Here is a 19,509-nt window from a genome sequence, read left to right on the forward strand (position 1 = left end):
GAGCTCAGAAATGAGTTGCAGGAAAGTGCTGGACAATCTGTATGAAGTAGGGTGACAATACATAACATAGCTTTTAATGTGAATGGCGTTTATTACACCGGGTGGCCTATATTGTATAAGAATTCATACTGAAATGCCAAAGAACAGAAAACGGATTGCACTTCTTTTTTTTTTTTATCCGTGTCGATATTTCGAGGATTCCCCCATATGCTGGAATGACGCTGGCTATTAAACAATGCGTTATGCTGTTTGGTTTCCAGGCCTGAAAAAACAGGGCATTTAATGCAGGAACACGGAACTCCTCTTGGTTGCTGAGAGCAGTGACCAAGAGAGTTCGTGTCCTTCGGATGTTAACACCTGGATACACTGTGGCTGTAACCACGTCTGACAACTGTTGTAATACAATGGCTGAACACTGTGGCGAGACCAAACCTACCACACCACATTACATCAATGCGATTGCCGACTGGCTGGTTTTTGACCGGTATTTTAAGTCAGAGGCCGGTTGTCGGTTTGACTGTTGAACGGGCCTTTTAAAAACTTCTTAATACCTTAAAACTTGGGATTTGAAAACAAAAAATCCAAAATTTAACATATAAACGATACATGCTTTGTATCATTTATAGTACATGTTAGAACTCGTCGGTAACGTACAATAATGTTAAATGGTTCAACCTTTAATTCCGGATTGCTTGGAGCACTATCCCGATTCACACCACACATTGGTATGTACTTTAATTCTAAACATAAGATAGTTTAGAATTTTGGTCGAAATGAAAATTTTGTTTGACAAAATTTTCATTTCGACCCCTCATTTAGGGTCATACAGGTGCAAAAACACAGGATCAGGTTTAGCGACGTTGTTTCAGTGTATAGATATTAATTTTTAAAAAAATATATATAATAATAATGTTTTTTTTTTTTTTTTTTTTTTGCGTTTACGCAATGAATGCCTCTGTCAAAAGTGAACATGTCATCATTAACGAAACTTCTCCTCGTAAACAAAAAAGATTAAGGAACTGTATTTTTAACACTGTCTGAAAGATACAATCCTGACTGGCTGGCGGTAGATAAAAATCCAAATTAGACAAGATGTAAAAAGAAAAAAAAAAAAAAACTGCATATCAGTTTTTAGTGTAGGTAAAATACAGTAGCATTAAAACAATATACCGACTTACGAGTAAGAAATTAATGCTATTAAAATTATTACAAAGTAAAATTTTATTCTACTAAATAAAAAAATTAAAGTTTATATGAAAAATAACATAATTTTGTTGAATTAAATTGGTGGAATAATTTTATAAGCAACATCACTGAACTGTTCTACATATGCTAATACATATAATATGAAAAAGATATTTTTATACAATAAAACATTTTTTTAATGTATTTGATATGGGAGTAAGGCCGTCCGCCAAATCTGACTGTCCATTAAACTCCAAAGAAATACCGATAGTTGCCGAAGTTTCTAAAAATTATGAATTGATGTCTTAATGCTATTTTAAGCTCTTCCACCACCACTTCACACATTAAAAAAGTGTGAAGTGGAATATCTTGAAATATAGTGGTAACGGAAGCTAGAGGGAAGGGACGATATAAAACCATGATGATATACGTGATTGACATGGAGCTGCCTTCTCCAAGTCTCTAACACGGAGATGTTTTTTTAGGAAGGGGAGGGATGAAAGAAAGTAATCTATGAGCTGTTCGCTAAAATGCACATTTTTAGATGACTTTCTAACTAAAAAATTAATCTGATAAATGTTATTTATCATGAAGAAAACTTACTAAAGGGACTTTTGTGATAATTATTTAATTTATGTATTTATGATTTCCAGTTTAACTTTATCAACGCTATAGTTTAAAACAGAGGTTGGAAAATAGTAAAATACAATATATAATTTTCTGCAGAACACCACTGCCAGAAATTTTATTAATTACTTGCCTGATGCAATATACGTATTTACTTACCCAATATACTTTTATAATAGAAAAAATAATAATTTTACAATTAGCGTATTTTATTTAAAATAGAGATCGACTTATCAACTTTTTACACGTGTATCTCTCTCATAACCTGTTTATTTTTAAAATAGCTCGTATAGCGAAAGGCTGTCGGCACCTGATTTAAAACAGTATATGATACGAGTATTAAATAGTTTAAACCTGTACGCATTCTAAAAAGAACCCCCACAAAATAACATATAATAATATCATATTCGCATCAGAATGAAATGGAATGGTATGGAATTGTGATTTACTATTCTAATACCCGGAGCAATTAAAACAAAACCAAGACTGGAGCTAGCATGCTTAAACTCGAAGACTACGAGTCAATCTTGGTGGGGTGGCCATGCTAGATTGATAGTAATTGGAATTAAGCTCGTATTTCTTTTGAATTTATCTGAAATTTTTAACCACCCTTTATACACTGAGTGATCACTGAATTATGACTACCCCTATGAAAACTGAATGCGACCCGTTGACCACGTGAGGTACGAGAGTGCGGAGTTAGTCGACCTACGTAGCATAGATAAGGTGTCGGTGGTTCAGTACGTAGTAAAATTCTGAGCGTGATGGGTAAAAGGAATTATTATCGGACTTTGATAAAGGGCAGATTGTTGGTACTCGACGAACTGGTGCCTCGATTTCCCAAACGGTTCAACTGGTGTTCGAGAGCCGCCGTAGTTAAAGTGTACCAGGACTGGCATAAAAAATGGTCAAACAACGATCCGACGGCAAACCTGCAAAGGTTGAAGTTAGAGGTGAGCGCCGGGTCCGACGACTCATACAGGCGCAGCACTGTTCAAGAATTGACCACCCAATACAACATGGGCCAACCAGGAACAATATCTGACATGACCATGGGTCGCACGCTCGCACGTATGGGCTATACCAGCAGACGACCCCACCGGCATCCTCTCCTAACCAAGGTTCATCGGCGTAAAAGACTCGCCTGGTGCAAAGAGCATGCAAGTTGGACGTTAGAAGACTGGAAGGTGTGCTGGTCGTATGAGTCACGTTATTTACTCCACACTGTGGATGGTCGTGTACGGATTTGGCGTCGACAACACGAGGCTCTTGATCCATCATGCATGGTATCAAAAGTGTAGGCCGGTGGAGGCGATTGTATGGTGTGAGGTAGGAATTTGGACCCCTGGTGCACGTGGAACAACGTATCAGTGGTCTCCGCTATCGTCAATTGCTTGCCGACTGTGTACACCCCACTATGTTACACTTTTCCCGAATGGCGATGGAGTCTTCCAAGATGACAATGCGCCGAGCCATCGGGCACTTGTTGTGTAGGAATGGTTTGAGGAACACAGTTCTGACTTCCAGAGTAAGGATTGGCCTCTGAACTCCACCGATATCAATCCCATAGAGCACTTGTGGAACACTATGGAAAGGTATATCAGGCGTCTAGATACACCAATCACCTCCATAGCTGACCGCATTATACTTGTTGAATCAATGCCACGTCGGGTAGCTGCTGTACTGAGTGAAAAAGGAGGACCTACGAAGTATTAGGTAGGTGATCATAATTCAGTGATCACTCAATGTATAATATACATACAACACGATACAAGTTAATATCATCAAATACTTAGTATTTGTTCCTATTTACTCAGGGTCTGTAGGGGATCGCCCGCTCCTGGATAGTTTGTATTTAGCAAGATTATACTTATAAGAATTTAATTGATATCTTAAATGTTTAAGTTTAGCATCAATGTTACAATCTATAGTTTATTATTTTTATTTTTGAATGGCTGTACACAATGCTTATCTGTTCTGTTTCGCATGAAACTAGTATTATTAAATTTCGGTAATATTTGGGCCAAGCTTGTTTTCAAAAATCCAAAAATTTAGCTCTTTCTGAATATAAAAATTTGGAATCAGGTGGAGTATAATGAATGAGATATTAATCTCGCATCTCATATTTGAACTCGATGGAAGTTGGCGATTATTTTGTTTTTGATTTTATGCGTATTATGCTTAGTTAAGAACGAATGATCCACTAGTTCACCAGAATGCTTTAGTTTCTGCAATTATCTTGCCGCAAATTCTAGTAAATAACGAACTACAAATGTCTGCGAATCTTGAATTTGGTTTCTTCTAAACCAAATTCAAAGTTTTATAACACCCATCCGTCTGTTCCTACATAAAAGAATTTTTAAACAGAAACTTACGTTAAAGTATCATTGCCCGCACCGCATTCCGGACATTTAAGTTCACGAGCCACGAAAACTGTTAACGTAAATTATATAACGTAAATTTGGTCGAGATTCGGTATCGGGTACAGCCAATGAGAACGAAGGGGAAGAAGCCAGCCGGCTCCACCCAGTGGGCGGAGTCAATGACGTCTAGACGATCACAACTAACACGCAGTGCGTGTCACCTTGTGCCGCGCCGTGTTAGTTGTGTGTGTGTCATCTTGTGCCGCACGTGTTTATAGTGTTTTGATGTCACGTGGCTGCGGTATAATAATCCGTCTTAATTTCATTCGTAAATTAAAGGTAAAGTTAAAAAATTCGGGGGTCGCAGAGCCCCCAGAAAAAAAAAAAAAATTAATTAATTTTTTTTTTCTTAAAAATGAAGTAATTTGGAAATGTCGACTGAGGAAAGTGACGGGCCACTTTCCTCCTCTTCTGAGCCTTCTCATTACTAATCACTGATTAGTAATTCCTAATATCCCCAATTTCTGTGGTTCCTTGTGATTTTCTTTCTTGTTCAGCCACGCTGGGTGCAGGTGTGAATTGTAGTGCTTCTGCCGTATTCCTTTGTTTTAGGTATGTATTCTAATTTTTTTTGTTCTGTGTTTAACCTATTTTTATTGCGAAATTTTCAACTTCGTGGTTAATTGATGTTTGCGAAATAGTCTTTTTTGCAATTCCCGGTCGAATTTTACGTTGTGCTGTATTACCTGCGGTCGAGAAAAGGGTTAGTTTTTTAAATTGTTCAGTTTATTTGCCTTTCCTTTTAGCGAAATTTCGGTTTAAATTACCTTTTCCCCTTTCCTTTTTAATCTTCTTTTTAGCTCAATCAGACTTATTCAAATGTCACGTGACATTTCGCGAAACCGTAGAAACGTGTATTTTGGTATTTGTATTTTTCTGATTATCGGATTTATTCTTTGCTTTCAGCCGCCACATTCGTTGCTGTGCCACGTGCCATCTGCGTGTCACTTCGCATCCGCCGGGCGAGGAGAGGAGGGGGAACGCAGTGAGTGGGTGGAGTCAAAACCCGTCAATCAATGCTTTCCCCCTTCCTCTCCTCGCCGCCATTTTTGGTGTACCCGATATTGAATTTTTACCTATGCTTTAATAATAAAATCATTAGATTTGATTTCATTTATCTGTACAAAATTCATAAGTAATCTGCTAGCAATGTCTACAATAAAATTATTATTATTATTTTTTTAATTACTGGTAAAATAACATTTCTTAATTTAATACTGAAATCGTTTTAATAACCAACTGCAGAGCTACAGCATTGTCATCATTGTATTCCAGAAGACTCGTAATTAAATAAATAAATTTTCTGTTTATACTCCGGGACGGCTACACGTTCAGAGGAGTTTACGAGATGTAGAGAATACAAGAAACAGCACCGTATTTAGTAGTCATGTTTGAACCCAGGTCACTCAAAGCACGATAATTGCGCACCTCCCGTCTGACCACTCGGTTACGGCGAATCTCTGTTTGGTAGCGCGCAAATTAAGATAGGATTAAAATTTGAATACTCCCACTCAGGTTAGCGCAGGTATATCTGCAACATGTCCGCACACTGTCAGCACCCCTGCCCTAAGGTTATTACTGGATGCTTGCCACTCTATCTTGAGGTGATTAAAAGGGGACTTTACCATCGATTATAGAAGGGAATTCGACACAGTTGTTAAATCTTCAACTGCAGCTTACCAATGACCTGAAACAAGAAAGAAAACGTATCTTCGAACACCTTCAAGGACTTTGGGAGCATTCATGGGAAACCACGCCCAAAGGAGAAATTACCAGAAGATTCCTCCCATCCATTGACATGACTTTCCCAAAGTCTCCTTCCTGTTTTCACCTGGTCTGCAAGTTACATTCCTGATCACAGGACATGGGCCCTTTCAACAGAAATTGACAGCAGTGGGAATTGAAAGCAATCCATTCTGCCACTGTGGCAAAGAGGAGTCATGGGGACATCTCATGTATGAGTGCCCTGCTTACGATGATTGTAGGCTAAATTTTTTACTGAAATCCAGGATAACCCTCGTAATCATGAAACATACCTGCTTCAGAATGAAACAACATAGAAAGCTTTAACGAGTTACGCACAAGCTGTCTTTACCATCAGACGGGCAAAGTTTGCTGAACTTAGAGCTGCTCAGAACAACGACCTTCAAGTGCAAACACAAACTGGGGTCGGATAGCATTTTCCCAACTGATAAAAGTGTAAGACTGAAGATTAAAATACTATGCTGGCATTATGGTTGGCACTCCTTGAAAAGCTGACTCCCAGAGAGTGCTTGGCCTTTGGCACTCGCACAGTGGCTCCTGCCCCTGTGACTTTTGATCCCTCTACCCATCCCCTATGGAATATAGTCTTCGACGACTTCCTTGACACCAACTTGGGGGAAGTAAAGTGTCAAGCCTTCGCAGATGACCTTGCACTGATGGTGGCTGCAGACTCCAGGGCCCAACTGGAGATACAGGCAAACCATGCCCTAGAGATCCTACAACAATGGGCGGAAGAAAACTTCCTACAAATTGAACCGACAAAAACAACGTCGATCCTTCTCAAAGGATCATTAAATATCAGAAGACCCCCGCAAATTAAAATAAAAGGAAAAACGATAAAGTTTACCACCCAAATGAAATATCTAGGTGTCATCCTTGACAACAATCTCTCCTTCCAACCTCATCTCAAGCAACTAAGAATAAAAATTAGAAACTACTCTGCACTGGTAGCCCGTGTTACAAGGCGTGACTGGGGCCTGAAAAAGCGAACACTCTCTCTCTACTATAAGGCTACATTTATACCAGCAATCTCATATGCTGCTCCAATCTGGTTCCACAAGACAGCCATGGCCGTAAATAAAAGAATTCTTGATTCAATCCAGAGATCAATCCTTCTAACAATAACCCGCGCATGCAGGACTGTCAGTACGCATGCGCTCCAGGTGCTGGCGGGGGTTCTCCCGCTGGACCTGGAGATTGTCAGGTGTGGCCTGTCATACTACCTATCTAAAGGGATGCCCGTCACATTCATGGGGTACACCATCGAACTTACAAATGACAGAAAGACAGAAAAAACCCGATTATTAGGGCATCTAAAGCAAGAGTGGCAAACCCGCTGGACAAACAGTACCAAAGGAGAAGTGACAAGGAAATTTTTTCCGGAAATACACAAAGTGTACCCTAAATCACCGCCTTGGCTCCACCCAGGACTGCACTCCACTTACCTCCTGACGGGTCACGGCCCTTTCAATGAAAAACTTGCAGCCTTTCGGCTTGTGGAGGACCCACATTGTCCATGTGGGGAACGCGAGAGCTGGCAACATTTGATGCACCAATGTCCACTGTACGACGACCTACGCGGAATCTTAATCACCAGACTAACTTACTTACCTCAGGACCAGGAACACCATCTCCTGGACAGCTTCGATGAATATAGTGCGCTCGCCAAATTTGCACAAGACTTATTTGCAAGAAGGAGAACACAAATTGCAATCAATAATGCACGCCATTAGCCCAGGGCTCCCTGCAGATGAGCATCCAAACTGAACCAGACTATGGCCGTTATGGTGGGACCTCACTCTCCCTGTCTCCTAGGATTGAACATCCATTGCAAATGATAGACGATCCGACACCATATATGCGGACTCCTACTAGACAATGATCTCTCTCTGGACGGGACTCTTTCTCCCATGTGCGACGCAATGACTGGACCACATGACCACAGCAGCTCTGCTTCAGCACGCCGCCTGGCGTTCTAAACTGGGCACCTTTGCCCAGTTCACTTTTAAAACCCCATCCCTAGGCAGGGAAGGGGAAGAGATAGGCCTCTGTCTCATCCCCTCCCCTGTCCCCCCCTTTCCTCCCTGGTGGGGCTTGCTCCACTGACACTCCTGGGATCGCCTTCTCTTTCGTTCCCATACTTCTATCTGTTCCCCCCAATCTTCAGTCTTCCCCCACTCTACCTTTACCGACCGTGAATGTCCCACTGCATGCTGCTAAATTTCAATGTAAAAAATTAACCTAACCTTCATTTAAAACCTATCTCGGCCTTACCTAAACCTCTAGCGTCTACCCCATTTTTTTTTTTTTTTTTTTTTTTTTACATAGGTCCTAGCCACTGAAATCTCAGGAAATTAGGTGGCAGGGCCTGCCAGAGTAAATAATTGTAAAACTGGTGTACCTGGTCTGCCTCCACGGGGCCAAGTGTGGGCAACGTTGGGCCTCAGTAGGGGTCCAGCGGCTAAATGACCAGATGAACAACGGTACACGACAGTACACATGTACAATATCCACACACTTTTAAATCTCTGGCCTCAACAGTGTTCTGTTTCACATGACAATGTATACTACGCGGAGATGGGGGAAAACCCCTGGTGCCGTTTGACACGAATACACTTTACACTTTACACTTACCCATCCCCTATTTCTCCTTACTCGGGTGGACTGCCTTCTCTATCTGTCCACTTTAGCTTGTTCCTCACATTCAGACCCCCTTCCTCTTGTTCCCCAGGCCTTGTCTTCTCTCTTTTTTTTTTTTTTTAACTTGGTCTTTGTCCAGGACGCTCAGGCGACCCTGGTGGAGACCAGCCAGAGAATAAAGGGCAGTCTGGCTACCTCCTAGCGGTGTGTGCGGGCAACGTAAGGTCCCACCAGGGGCCCCGCGGTCAAATGCCAGGACACCCAACAGAACGTAACGCAATATGTCATATACAACAGACAACACTTTTCTGGCATTTACAGTAGTTCTGTATTTCTTCACAGCGTACATATGGCGCAGATGTGAGAAATCACAGGTGGCGCCTGACCCTAACACTATGCACACACTATGTCCGCACATTGTCAGAAATGTTGACTGGGAAGCCTTCGAAAGAGGCGCCTCCTTAGCCAGGAGCAGCAGTGCGTAGCACATACTTCTTGATTAGACCGGGGTTCGAGCCCGTGAGCCACCAAATACGGAGGATGCGGAAAGGTCAGGGAATGACTACCGCATATCCCCGGAGCAATATGGCCTTAGTTGCTAATGCTCCTAAAAACCAAACAACAACAACAGCCTTCGAAAGATCATCTGTTGTCTCAGATTTCCCTCTCACGGATTCAACCCAATACAGACGAATTAGCCGACCGGGCTAGCCGAGTGGGTAAAATACCTGCCTGGCAACCCAAGGGTCGCGGGTTCGATTCCCGCCTCGGGCTGGATCAAAGTACTGCAAAAACCTTGGGAGGTGCAATATGGCCACAGAAGCCGATGCGCCAACAACTACCAAATCAAAAAAAAAACAAAAAAAAAAAAACAGACGAATTAGTTGCCATCCTGCAGCAAGCTGTCCTGAAGGCCTCTTATAAATCGGCCAAGAAGAAAGTCTTCCGTCCTACTCTATTGGTGGACTTGGGAATTCGCCTTGCTTAGACGGTCCGTCCACCGAACTCGCCGATTTTATCAATGACACCGTGATCGACCTGCCCCAAAAGTAGCAAGACTATAACAGTGGCTACATCGCTAAGAAAAATGAATACACAAAGGTTATTGTAGCGAGAAATAAGGCAACATGGTCTGAATTTGTCAGAGAAGTTGGTAGGACGAATCCGTGGGCCCTAGTCTACAAGATCATGCGGGACAAAACCTACACCTCGGACATATTCAGCATAGTGGTTGCAGACTCCTGGGAGACCTCCAACTGGCAGGACTCAGCCAATCTCATCCTTGATAAGCAATTTCCACTAGACGACACTGCTCAGAACTTGTTTGAACATACTACTATTCGTACAGCAAACAACAGTTATGAATCAGATGAAACCAAATATTACTATCCAAAAATGTCCAGGATTAAATCTCATCGAATACAGTTTCATCCTCCGTCTCCACAAGCTTCGGCCGGAGTATATACTCTTACTGTACAACAAATGTCTTCAGGAGGGATGTTTTCCTGTGGACTGGAAGATCTCGCTGAGACTCATTAAGAAGCTGCACAAAAACCCTACTGACCAGCGTTCTCACCGTCCAATTGCGCTACTTGCAAACTTTGGCAAAATAGTGGAGCGGCTAATGGCACTTAGGACCACAGCTCTCCCCCTGCTAGTATGGATTCTTCCAGGACGATCGTGTGAGGAGGCTCTTTTCGATCTAGTTCTGCACATAGAAAACTCTGAAGTAAAATTTGAGCTTGCCATCTTCATTGACTTCGAAGGCACATTTGACACTGTCTGGCGGGGCGGTGCTCAGGCGCACCTCCGGATAGCCTTCTATTCCAGCCATCTCTATAAACTTTTCCAAAGCTACTTTTCAGATAGAACAGTAATTCTAAAGTCAAAATACCATCATGTCTCCAAGCCAATCACTCGGGGGTGCCCTCACGGCTCAGTCCTGGGACCTCGTGTGGAATATAGTCCTACAAGACTGGCTTTCCCAATACCAAGATTGTTGCTTTTGCGGACGACCTCACGACCGTGGTGTCCGGCCGTTCTCGCAAAGCCATAGAAGACAAAGCTAATCAGGACCTTGACGACCTCTCTTCCTGGGCCGCACTAAATAAACTAAGGATAAATCCAAACAAGACCAAAATTATGCTCTTCAAAAATAAGCTGTACATAAGCTGTACCTCAGGCGGCCTCCACAAGTTAAAGTCTCTGGGGTACAACTCCCCACTGTCATGCAGACCACTGTGCTAGGGGTGGCTCTTGATCATAAATTAAGCTTTCACCCCCCACCTTATCCATCTCAGCTCCAAGGTGAAAATATTTTCAGGCTCAATCATCAGAATCAATAGGAACGAATAGGGCCTGTCCAAGCGGTTGCTTCAGCTGTACTCTAAAGCAGTCTTCCTTCCCATCGTGTTGTATGCTGTAGGTGCTTGGTTCCACCGAGCTAGATTGGTAAAAATGATAGCCAAATTAGGCTCTATACAACGGACCTGGCTCCTGCTTACCCATAGGGTATGCAGGACAGTATCCACTGCTGCCATCCAGATCTTAGCTGGGACCCTTCCAGCTAAGATCTTTAGAATCAACAAGAAAATTCCGACCAAGATCTTGGATATTCAGCTAAAACTGGACACTGACCCTAAGGCAGAGAGAACACGCTGTTATAATGATATGATAAACGGCTGGCAGACAAGGGACACTTCCACCAAGGGAGCAGTTACAAGGAGATTCCTGCCGGATGTGACTTCCCCCTCCTCTGGGTCAGCGCAGAAGTGACTAACTCTTGAGAAGAAGTCATTCCTAGTTACTGGGCATGGTTCATTGAACGAGAAACTCTTCCAACTCGGCCTAATACCCATAGACGTTTGCTTTTTTTTTTTAATTTTTTTTTTGTTAGTTGTTGGCGCATCGGCTTCTGTGGCCATAATGCACCTCCCAAAGTTTTTGCATTTTACTCTGATCCAAGCCCACCTTACCGTGGTGTGGACGAGTATTCAAAATCATCTGTCCAGGTGACTGATGCTTCTGGATAGCCAAGCGGCCAGACACAACAGAATACACACAAACCTATGTCACACACATATCTGGCTCATATGTAGTGATACTGTTCTTCATAGAGATACGAGGCGGAGTTGAACAGACGTTCTAGGAGCCGCCCTTTACAAAAACACAGTCCATGTCCGCACACTGTATCATGTTTCCTTTTATATAGAACACGAAAGATGTAAAATCCTTTCTCGCAACTGTATCTCAACTGTTTCGAGACAATGTTTCCGCAAGGGTGTATCCAGGTGTGGGCGTACTCTAAAGCTAAAGTAGTCACCGGCTGTACATCTCAGAATGACTTCAATGAGGCGGATAGAAAGCTTAAGAAAGTGGGTTCAGAGAATCACGCGCATATGTATTAAATAGTTATTACAGTATTATTAATTTAATGATAATCCTATCGGTTTACTCTCTCACAACCGTCCATCTATTTGTCCATCCAACAAGTTTCAGAGAGTGGCATATAAATGAGCTAAAAAAGCTAATTGTATCACTTGGAGAAATAATAAACATTACCGACTTGTTTTTTTAAAAGCATCAGCAATTTTTTTTTTTTTTTTTTTAATGAAAGCCCCAAGCACGCGTGGGGTACAGGATCACGCTTCTGTAATCGGGCCTAATTTCATCAGTATTAACCTGACAGTAAGAAACTGCCTTTAATGTACAGACTGTCCTCCCACCCCACCAAATCGAGAATGGATATATGAGAAGAAGAATATAATAATAATAAGAACGGCACGACCACTAGGTTAGTGGAGTTTACAGTTAATTATTTAGGCACTCCTGCACTAACCACTCGGCTATGTCGGGCCTGTGAAAAAACAAAACAAAACAGAGAAATACAAGGACTTGTATTTCAAAAAAAAATTCGGTAAAACAACACAAAATTTCTCTGAAATCACTTCATTACAAAGACGCATTAACTGTATATCTATACTTAAATTAAGGAACGCAGCTTTCTACCTTTACCCAACTTTTTGGAGGGAGGGAAATACACTTTAGTGCACAGAAATATAGAAAATTTCTCTATAATGCCTGAAGATAAAGTGGGTTAGAACATTTTTAAAAAAATAAGTACAGGGTAATTAAAAAGGACACTAACATAACTTCCGTGTGTATTTTGAACTTAGTAAAACACGTCAACCACCGAATAAATGCTGCGGTCTTCAATTTTTAATGACGACTTTAACATCTCACAATGATTACCACCAACCATGCGGCATATATCCAAAAAATATCAGTGGCATTTCACCAGCACTGGATTTTGTTCTTCAATTCATGCAAATTTACTAACAGTGGTGACTGATCGTTAACGAAACCACAGGGAAAATGGGGGGAAAAAACCACCCACAGATCTGTAAAAGTTCGTATCAAAATCGCGATTTTATTCTTTGCATTAAGGGCGCGTTCACTACCGGCAAAACTTGTAACTACTAGTCACTAAGAAACTTAAACCGATTTCAAGTTGCACAACTTTTAGACAAATTGTATGACTCCGACTCCAGATTTTCTGAAAAAGCACGTGCTAGTAAAAATAAACGAATCGCATAATGTGCAGAACAGCAAGTTCCGTTCCACTGTTGTGGAAGTGTAGAATTACGAAAGTTTAATCAAATATATAACAGTTCTGAAAACTATAAATTGTGGCCCATCAAAAACATTGCAGTCCATTGTACAATATTTAAAACGTACTTTTCTGACTTACCCACTGGCAAACCTCACTGCGCAATTACAATGGCTAAAAACCACATAAAAATAGACTATTTTTCTTGAATCTGCTTGCACAATCAGTTTCTCACAAACCCAAAAGGGCGGGGGCGTGAGTTTGCGCACTTCTGTACTATCCATATATTCACGGTAACATGCGCAAAATGGAAGCCAAGTTACAAATTTCCAGTTTCCTCATTAGACATCAGGCAATGGTAATAAAATATCATATTGGTTAGTTCGTCATGGACTCTTTATGCTCAAATTTTATGACGCCATACGCTGCAGGGGGCTTTCCTGACGTCTGGCATCCGAAGAGTACAGGCTTTACACTACTTACTCTTTAAACTAATAACCAAGGAGGAGGGTTAGCTGATGAGTAGCACTTTCACACAGGTTACGCTTTGTCTGTATTATAATGTTATAAAAAATACTTGAAAGTTCGAATGAGAACTTTGTTTCTACAGACAACTATACGTATGGTTTTCTTCACTGATGTGGCTGATGGACCGAATAACAAATTGGTCTTCAAAAACTTTTTTTTATAATATAAACGGTTCATAATGGGAGGCCGCATGTCAGTATATTTTCCTTTGCGTGCCATTAGTTGCACGTGTGCCAAAGGTTCGCCCATGGTGTCTTTGTCTTGTGCCAAGAATGCACTGCGCGTGTAGTTGATTCAGAGAAACCCTTGCCTTAGATATTAATCCGCTGTATAAATCATAAGAACAAATTCGTTTGTAATTTAGATGCAAAAAACTGTAATCCAGGCGGTCTCCGATTTCCGTTGTTTCGATATAATGTTATTTTTAATTTTAATATTCCAAACTGTAAATTCAAAAAAAAATCGCTTCTCTGCCTTTTTCAAGAAATTGTGTAAAGAACAAAATGTCAACAGGGTCTTGCTTGTTTTTTGTTGGTATATTTGGCATTCCTGTTAATAACATTGAAGAACTGGAGATATCAAGAGAGGAAGTCATGAATTACGATGAATGCTCTTTGGCAGAATGCGCTCACAGTATTTAGGAATTTTCACTGTGTCCGAAACTGTGGGATTGGTAATTGAGATTGACTTCCACGAAACGACGTAAGTAATTTGGTGGAGATGCTGGAATTGCACGATGCTGAGCTGATCAACTAGGATATGACTGAATTGTAGTAATAAGGAGTAAGCTTGCAAGAGGAAATGCAGGCAACACTGAAAGTAAAACAGATCACTACAAAAAGGATGAATGAACCCTTCAGTTTGTTTAAAAAAAAGATGGCCAATTTTGTTTGCAGCAACCCACACATGGAACGGAGTGGCAAATTCAGTCGAAGACTGAGCAAGCTTTTGATCTGTTATAATGAACTATAAGAAAAGAAGCAAAATCCTGTTCAGAAGCCAAGGATAGATATATAGTATCTTAAAACGTAAATAATTAATATGTAGGTGTAGAGTACAATATACACTCAGTGATCATGGAATTATGACCACCCCATCCATAATGGATTATGCCACTGAGCTCGGGCTTTTTTGATAAAAATCCAAACAGCTAGAGTAATTTGCATCTGATCGTGCAAGTCAAAGTGATAAAATTGCAGTTATGGGACGTAGTAAAAATATCACGGAGTTTCAAAAAGGCATGATCGTGGTAGTTCGTTCGTCGGGTGCTACCATATCGGAAACGGTCTTGCCGTTTGCTCACGGCCTACTGTGGTTAAGGTGTACAAAGAATGGTGTCGAACTGGTCAAACCACCTCCTGCGGACAGAACGGTGATGTTCGTAGTAAGTGAAAGGAGCAGCGCGTTTTACGGGCTCAACAATATGGGGAATGCAAGAACAATATCCGAAATGACGATGCGCCGCACGCACACTCAGACGTATGGGATTCCACAGCAGAAGACCCAAGAGGCACCTTCTCTTCTCCTCATCGCTGGTCATCGTCGACGGCGAATGCTGCTCGGGCACTGGAGGACGGGAAACGAGTGTGCTGGTCGGATGAGTCCAAATTCCTGGGTCAACACGCCGTCGGATGCCTTCTTGTGTGGCGCAGACAACGAGATTCCATGGACCCATCATTAATGGTGCTCACTACTTAGGCAGGTGGCGGTGGATGCTTAATATGGACATGTTTTTCTGCAATAACTAGGACCCCCTGGTGCGCTTGGACTATCGTTTGATTAGTGAAGTCCACCGGCAGCTCTTAGAAGACCATGTGGGCGCCCTGCCATGTTACATTTTTCCCGGACAGAAACAGGATCTTCTGAGACGATAATGCGCCATGTCATCTGGCCCGCACTTGTGCATGAGTGGTTCGAGGAATATAGTGAAGATATCACCCACCTTAATTAGCCTTCAAATTCGCTTGACCACAACCCTATTGAACAGCTCTCGGATGTTTTGGAACGGGAAGGCGTATGAACAAGCAACCATCATCTATTCCGACACTACGGAAAAACCTTGCAGGCAGCATGGCTGCAGATCTCTACGGACGTCTTCAGTCGATGCCTAGGCGAATAGAGGCTGTTATCAGTGCGAACGGTGGCTCAACACGCTATTAGATAGGTGGTCATAATCAGTGATCATTCTGTGCACACGTATGTTTTTATTGCCTTCTTATTTTAATATTGATTTGTTTAATTTTTCTTTTTATGGGTAGTTAAGTGAAGTTTGAATTAAGTTGGCGTATTCAAAATCTGACCACGGAATGCATTTTTCCTTTCTAACATATAAATGCTACATATGATTTCAGAGAACAGTGTTAGCGTCTCCTCACACAATTGCAGGTTTCCGTGAGTAGTAAGTGAGCTTACATTTATGGTTTATCTAATTCATATAATAGGTGCGAATTCCAACATAAAATCACTACTAAAATAAACCCAGCGCGCATGTGCATATCAGTTCATATATGAAGAAGAGCTTAGGTGCGGAGTACAAAGCTTAACAACTAGATAGCTACGGGAAGCTTTGATTGGGCTATATTAAGGCACTGAACAGGTTGAATAAAATTAATTGCCTCAACTGCCTGGTGGGTGATATATGAACCAGGGGACACAAATATAAAATCTAAAGGAAAAACGGAAGATTGCATATCATGAGTCATGACGTTCATCTATGGACAATGCGTTGTCGAATATTGAAAAAAATTGCCTCCCAAAGTGGGTGGACGAAGTGAGGCTAAGTTTAAAGCGGAACTGAATAGTAATTGGAAATAGTATAAATATTCAATTTTTTTTTATTTGGTTGGTGAAGTCTACCGGCAGCTTCCTTGCATTATTTAGTGTTACTAATATGGAAAAAAAAAAAAAACATGTCCGATTCATCGAAACACATACCCGTCTTAAATCGAAGAACACCTGTATACGATATGAATTAATCTTGCAATTTTAGTGACTTAACTGCCTTTGAAATATAGGGTAGGAAGGCGCGCGTTGCATTTTCCGCTTGTTATACAGAGAGAAATTCTGAAATTCGGGCACCTGGGATGATGCACGCTGTGACTAATAGCATGTTACACATGATCAGAAAAAGTGCACTGCCCATTGTTCAACCGGTGACATTCGTATAACGGCTGTCTAAAAATAGTTATTAAAATGAAGGCGCAAGGTCCCCTAAACATTGAAGAGTACACTGTATCAGAGTACATAAACTTTGTATTTATTTATTTTTCTTTAATGAAAAAGGGATGCGGCTTTCCCGCCTCCTATTGTGTTCCTGCGATCGGCAAGATGCAGTGGTCTTAATGCTCGCAACAGAAAGCACTTCGCGTATATTGTGAGGTGTCGTATTATGGACATATCTAGTATTTTACTACTTTAAAACAAATGGAAGCATCAAAAGATTAAACTGCCCTTTACTTCCATAATTTTGAAAAGGCTAATAAAATAATATTAGCGCTTTAATAATTGCACGCTTTTTCGTTGTTTGCGCGAAATGAAAAATTTTGCTTTTCTGGGAATTTGGTTTAGAATAACACATTCAGTATCGCGAACCAACGTTTATTCTTATTCAGTTCGTTTCAAACCTTTAGAAATACATTCGAAGTGAGATGGCGAATACTACGGCTGCTATATCTACTGTACTTTTAACTAAATGACTGTATCCCATCGTTCATTACCTATAAAATGTAATGTTTAATCTTGGCAACTGAATACAGAGTAGGGAAGTCAACAAAATGTCGGAGAGAGAAAGAGAAATTTTAAAGTTACTTTCTTAGTGATCGATTACCCGTACTGGTCGTTCCCAAATAGTTCAGATAATTGAAGTCCAACTTGGTCGCATTACTTTATGGTTCCACCTCATATTACCGCGGTTTCCACCAATGCTCTGTTCGTGCCCCCGCACCTCACACAGAGATTTAAATACGCAATGAACCAGTGATTACAAACTAATTTCGCAGTACGGTTTTATCGTGTTACACAATTGCAGAGTTCCCTGAGGGGTAAGTGAGCCTACGTTTTAAAGGATATTTAATTCATATAATAGGTACCGCATTTTAATGAAACCATCAATGCCTAATTAACTTAAAATCACCACTAAATAAACTCAACGCGCATGCACACAATTTCTAAAGTAGAAGTAACGTTGAGATAGAAACACATGCACTCTGAGGAATCTACTTACCTCGTATTAATAAGATACTGAGCTAGATTGACAGCCTCCGGTGTTCCAGAAATTGCAACCATTCGGTCCTTGGATCCTTCTTCCGAGTTAGAAATTTTGATTGTGGCCCCTGAGAGTTGCCTACGACAAAAAAAAAAAAAAAAAGGAAAAAACCATAAGCTGTATAGTCAGGATGATACCCTCATAATGAATTCATAATAATTAATAATGTTGAAAACTCTCTGGCGTAACAAATAATAACTTCGCAAAATAAAAGTACAGAAAATTTTCGTAAACAGTAAACTGCACGGTGAAACAGTTGTTTCACCGGGCAGGTCGAATCACTAATAATGGCAACAAAACGGATCGAAGTCAATATTAAAATATTCAATTTTTACTTGCCTGTAGGAGCTAAGTGTATGTTTCTATACATATTTCTAGATAACGACGTTCCAAATAACTTTGTCAACAACATTACGATATTAGAATGCTCGCCAAAAAATAAAAATAAATAAATAACCTAATTTATACGCGTTTTTACAGGAAAATGTAAAGACAATGATCTAAAATGTATAGTAGGAAATTCCAGCAAGCATTTTCTTAGCAAATGGAGAAATGGGAATAAATTGTGGGCATTTTCTGGTCCCAATCTGCTAATTATATTTTGATACTGTCTACGGAGCAAGTTAAATTCAGTAATCTATAAATCTCAGTTGTAATGCGAGAAGGAAAGTAGTTGTACCATACTTTTCTTTAGCTGTGCGTTCAGAAAGAGCAAATGTGCTAACGGTTTTATTTTCCTTTCTCAGAGTTAGCTTACAAAGACAAAATGATGTCATTACACACACAGTCATTAATACTTGTTATAGCATTGCTACGATACTGCTGTATAAGAACATTTTATGTTGTACGCTGGTATTAAAAAGAAACTGTTGTTCATTTATAGAGATCGCTGCCTTTCGGCATGTCTTCACTAATAGCCTAAATTCATTTTGAGATTCACTTTATCTCTAATGTCCAAGTTACAAAGCGATAGCAGTTAAGAATTGCTCCTCTACATTCCATCTGTAAATGGTGATTTTTACAGAAGCCATTTATTTTTTACTATTTTTCTTTTCTTTCTCATTTCATTTTAAATGCTTTCAAATTACAATTTGAATTTTTGCGATGACAGGAGAAAAAACACTTACCGGATTTCATTAATTTTTGCACCTCCCTTTCCAATGATGCAACCTATCAGATCATTCGGAATGGTCATTTCAGTTGTGGTTGTTGTCACACCAAGGGATGAGGATGTGGCACTTCCAGGTCGCAAGCTATTGGAGGCAGCCAAAGTTGCCAATGTTGGAAGGCAAATAGATCCTAAACAAAGGTGGGGAGAAAAAAAAAAAGAAAAGAAAATTGCATAAGTATTTTATTACTATGTAAAATTACATAATTTTACATATGACCTCATATAAGGTGAATGTGAATTTTATTTGCATTCACTTTCTAGGAGGGCTGGGTGTTTTTTTTTTTTTTCCTGTGTACTT

General features: G+C 40.6%; 1 protein-coding gene across 8 annotated transcripts in view; it reads right to left on the reverse strand.

Moving 5' to 3' along the window:
* Positions 1-19,509, reverse strand: part of LOC150075188 (poly(rC)-binding protein 3-like) — a 739,881-nt gene that overhangs the window by 154,809 nt on the left and 565,563 nt on the right. For all 8 annotated transcript variants that reach the window (XR_016547921.1, XM_090389203.1, XM_090389202.1 and 5 more), the window contains 2 exons: positions 19,168-19,339; positions 17,999-18,118 (listed from right to left, as the gene is read on the reverse strand). Coding sequence is in view for 7 of the 8 variants with exons in the window: in XM_090389203.1 (XP_090245329.1) it covers positions 17,999-18,118; positions 19,168-19,339 (292 nt within the window). In the remaining variant the exon portion in view is untranslated. The remainder of the gene's footprint in view (positions 1-17,998; positions 18,119-19,167; positions 19,340-19,509) is intronic.

Source organism: Mastigoproctus giganteus, chromosome 14 (assembly GCF_048544385.1).
Source record: "Mastigoproctus giganteus isolate SK-2022 chromosome 14, ASM4854438v1, whole genome shotgun sequence".
Lineage (NCBI taxonomy): Eukaryota > Metazoa > Arthropoda > Arachnida > Uropygi > Thelyphonidae > Mastigoproctus > Mastigoproctus giganteus.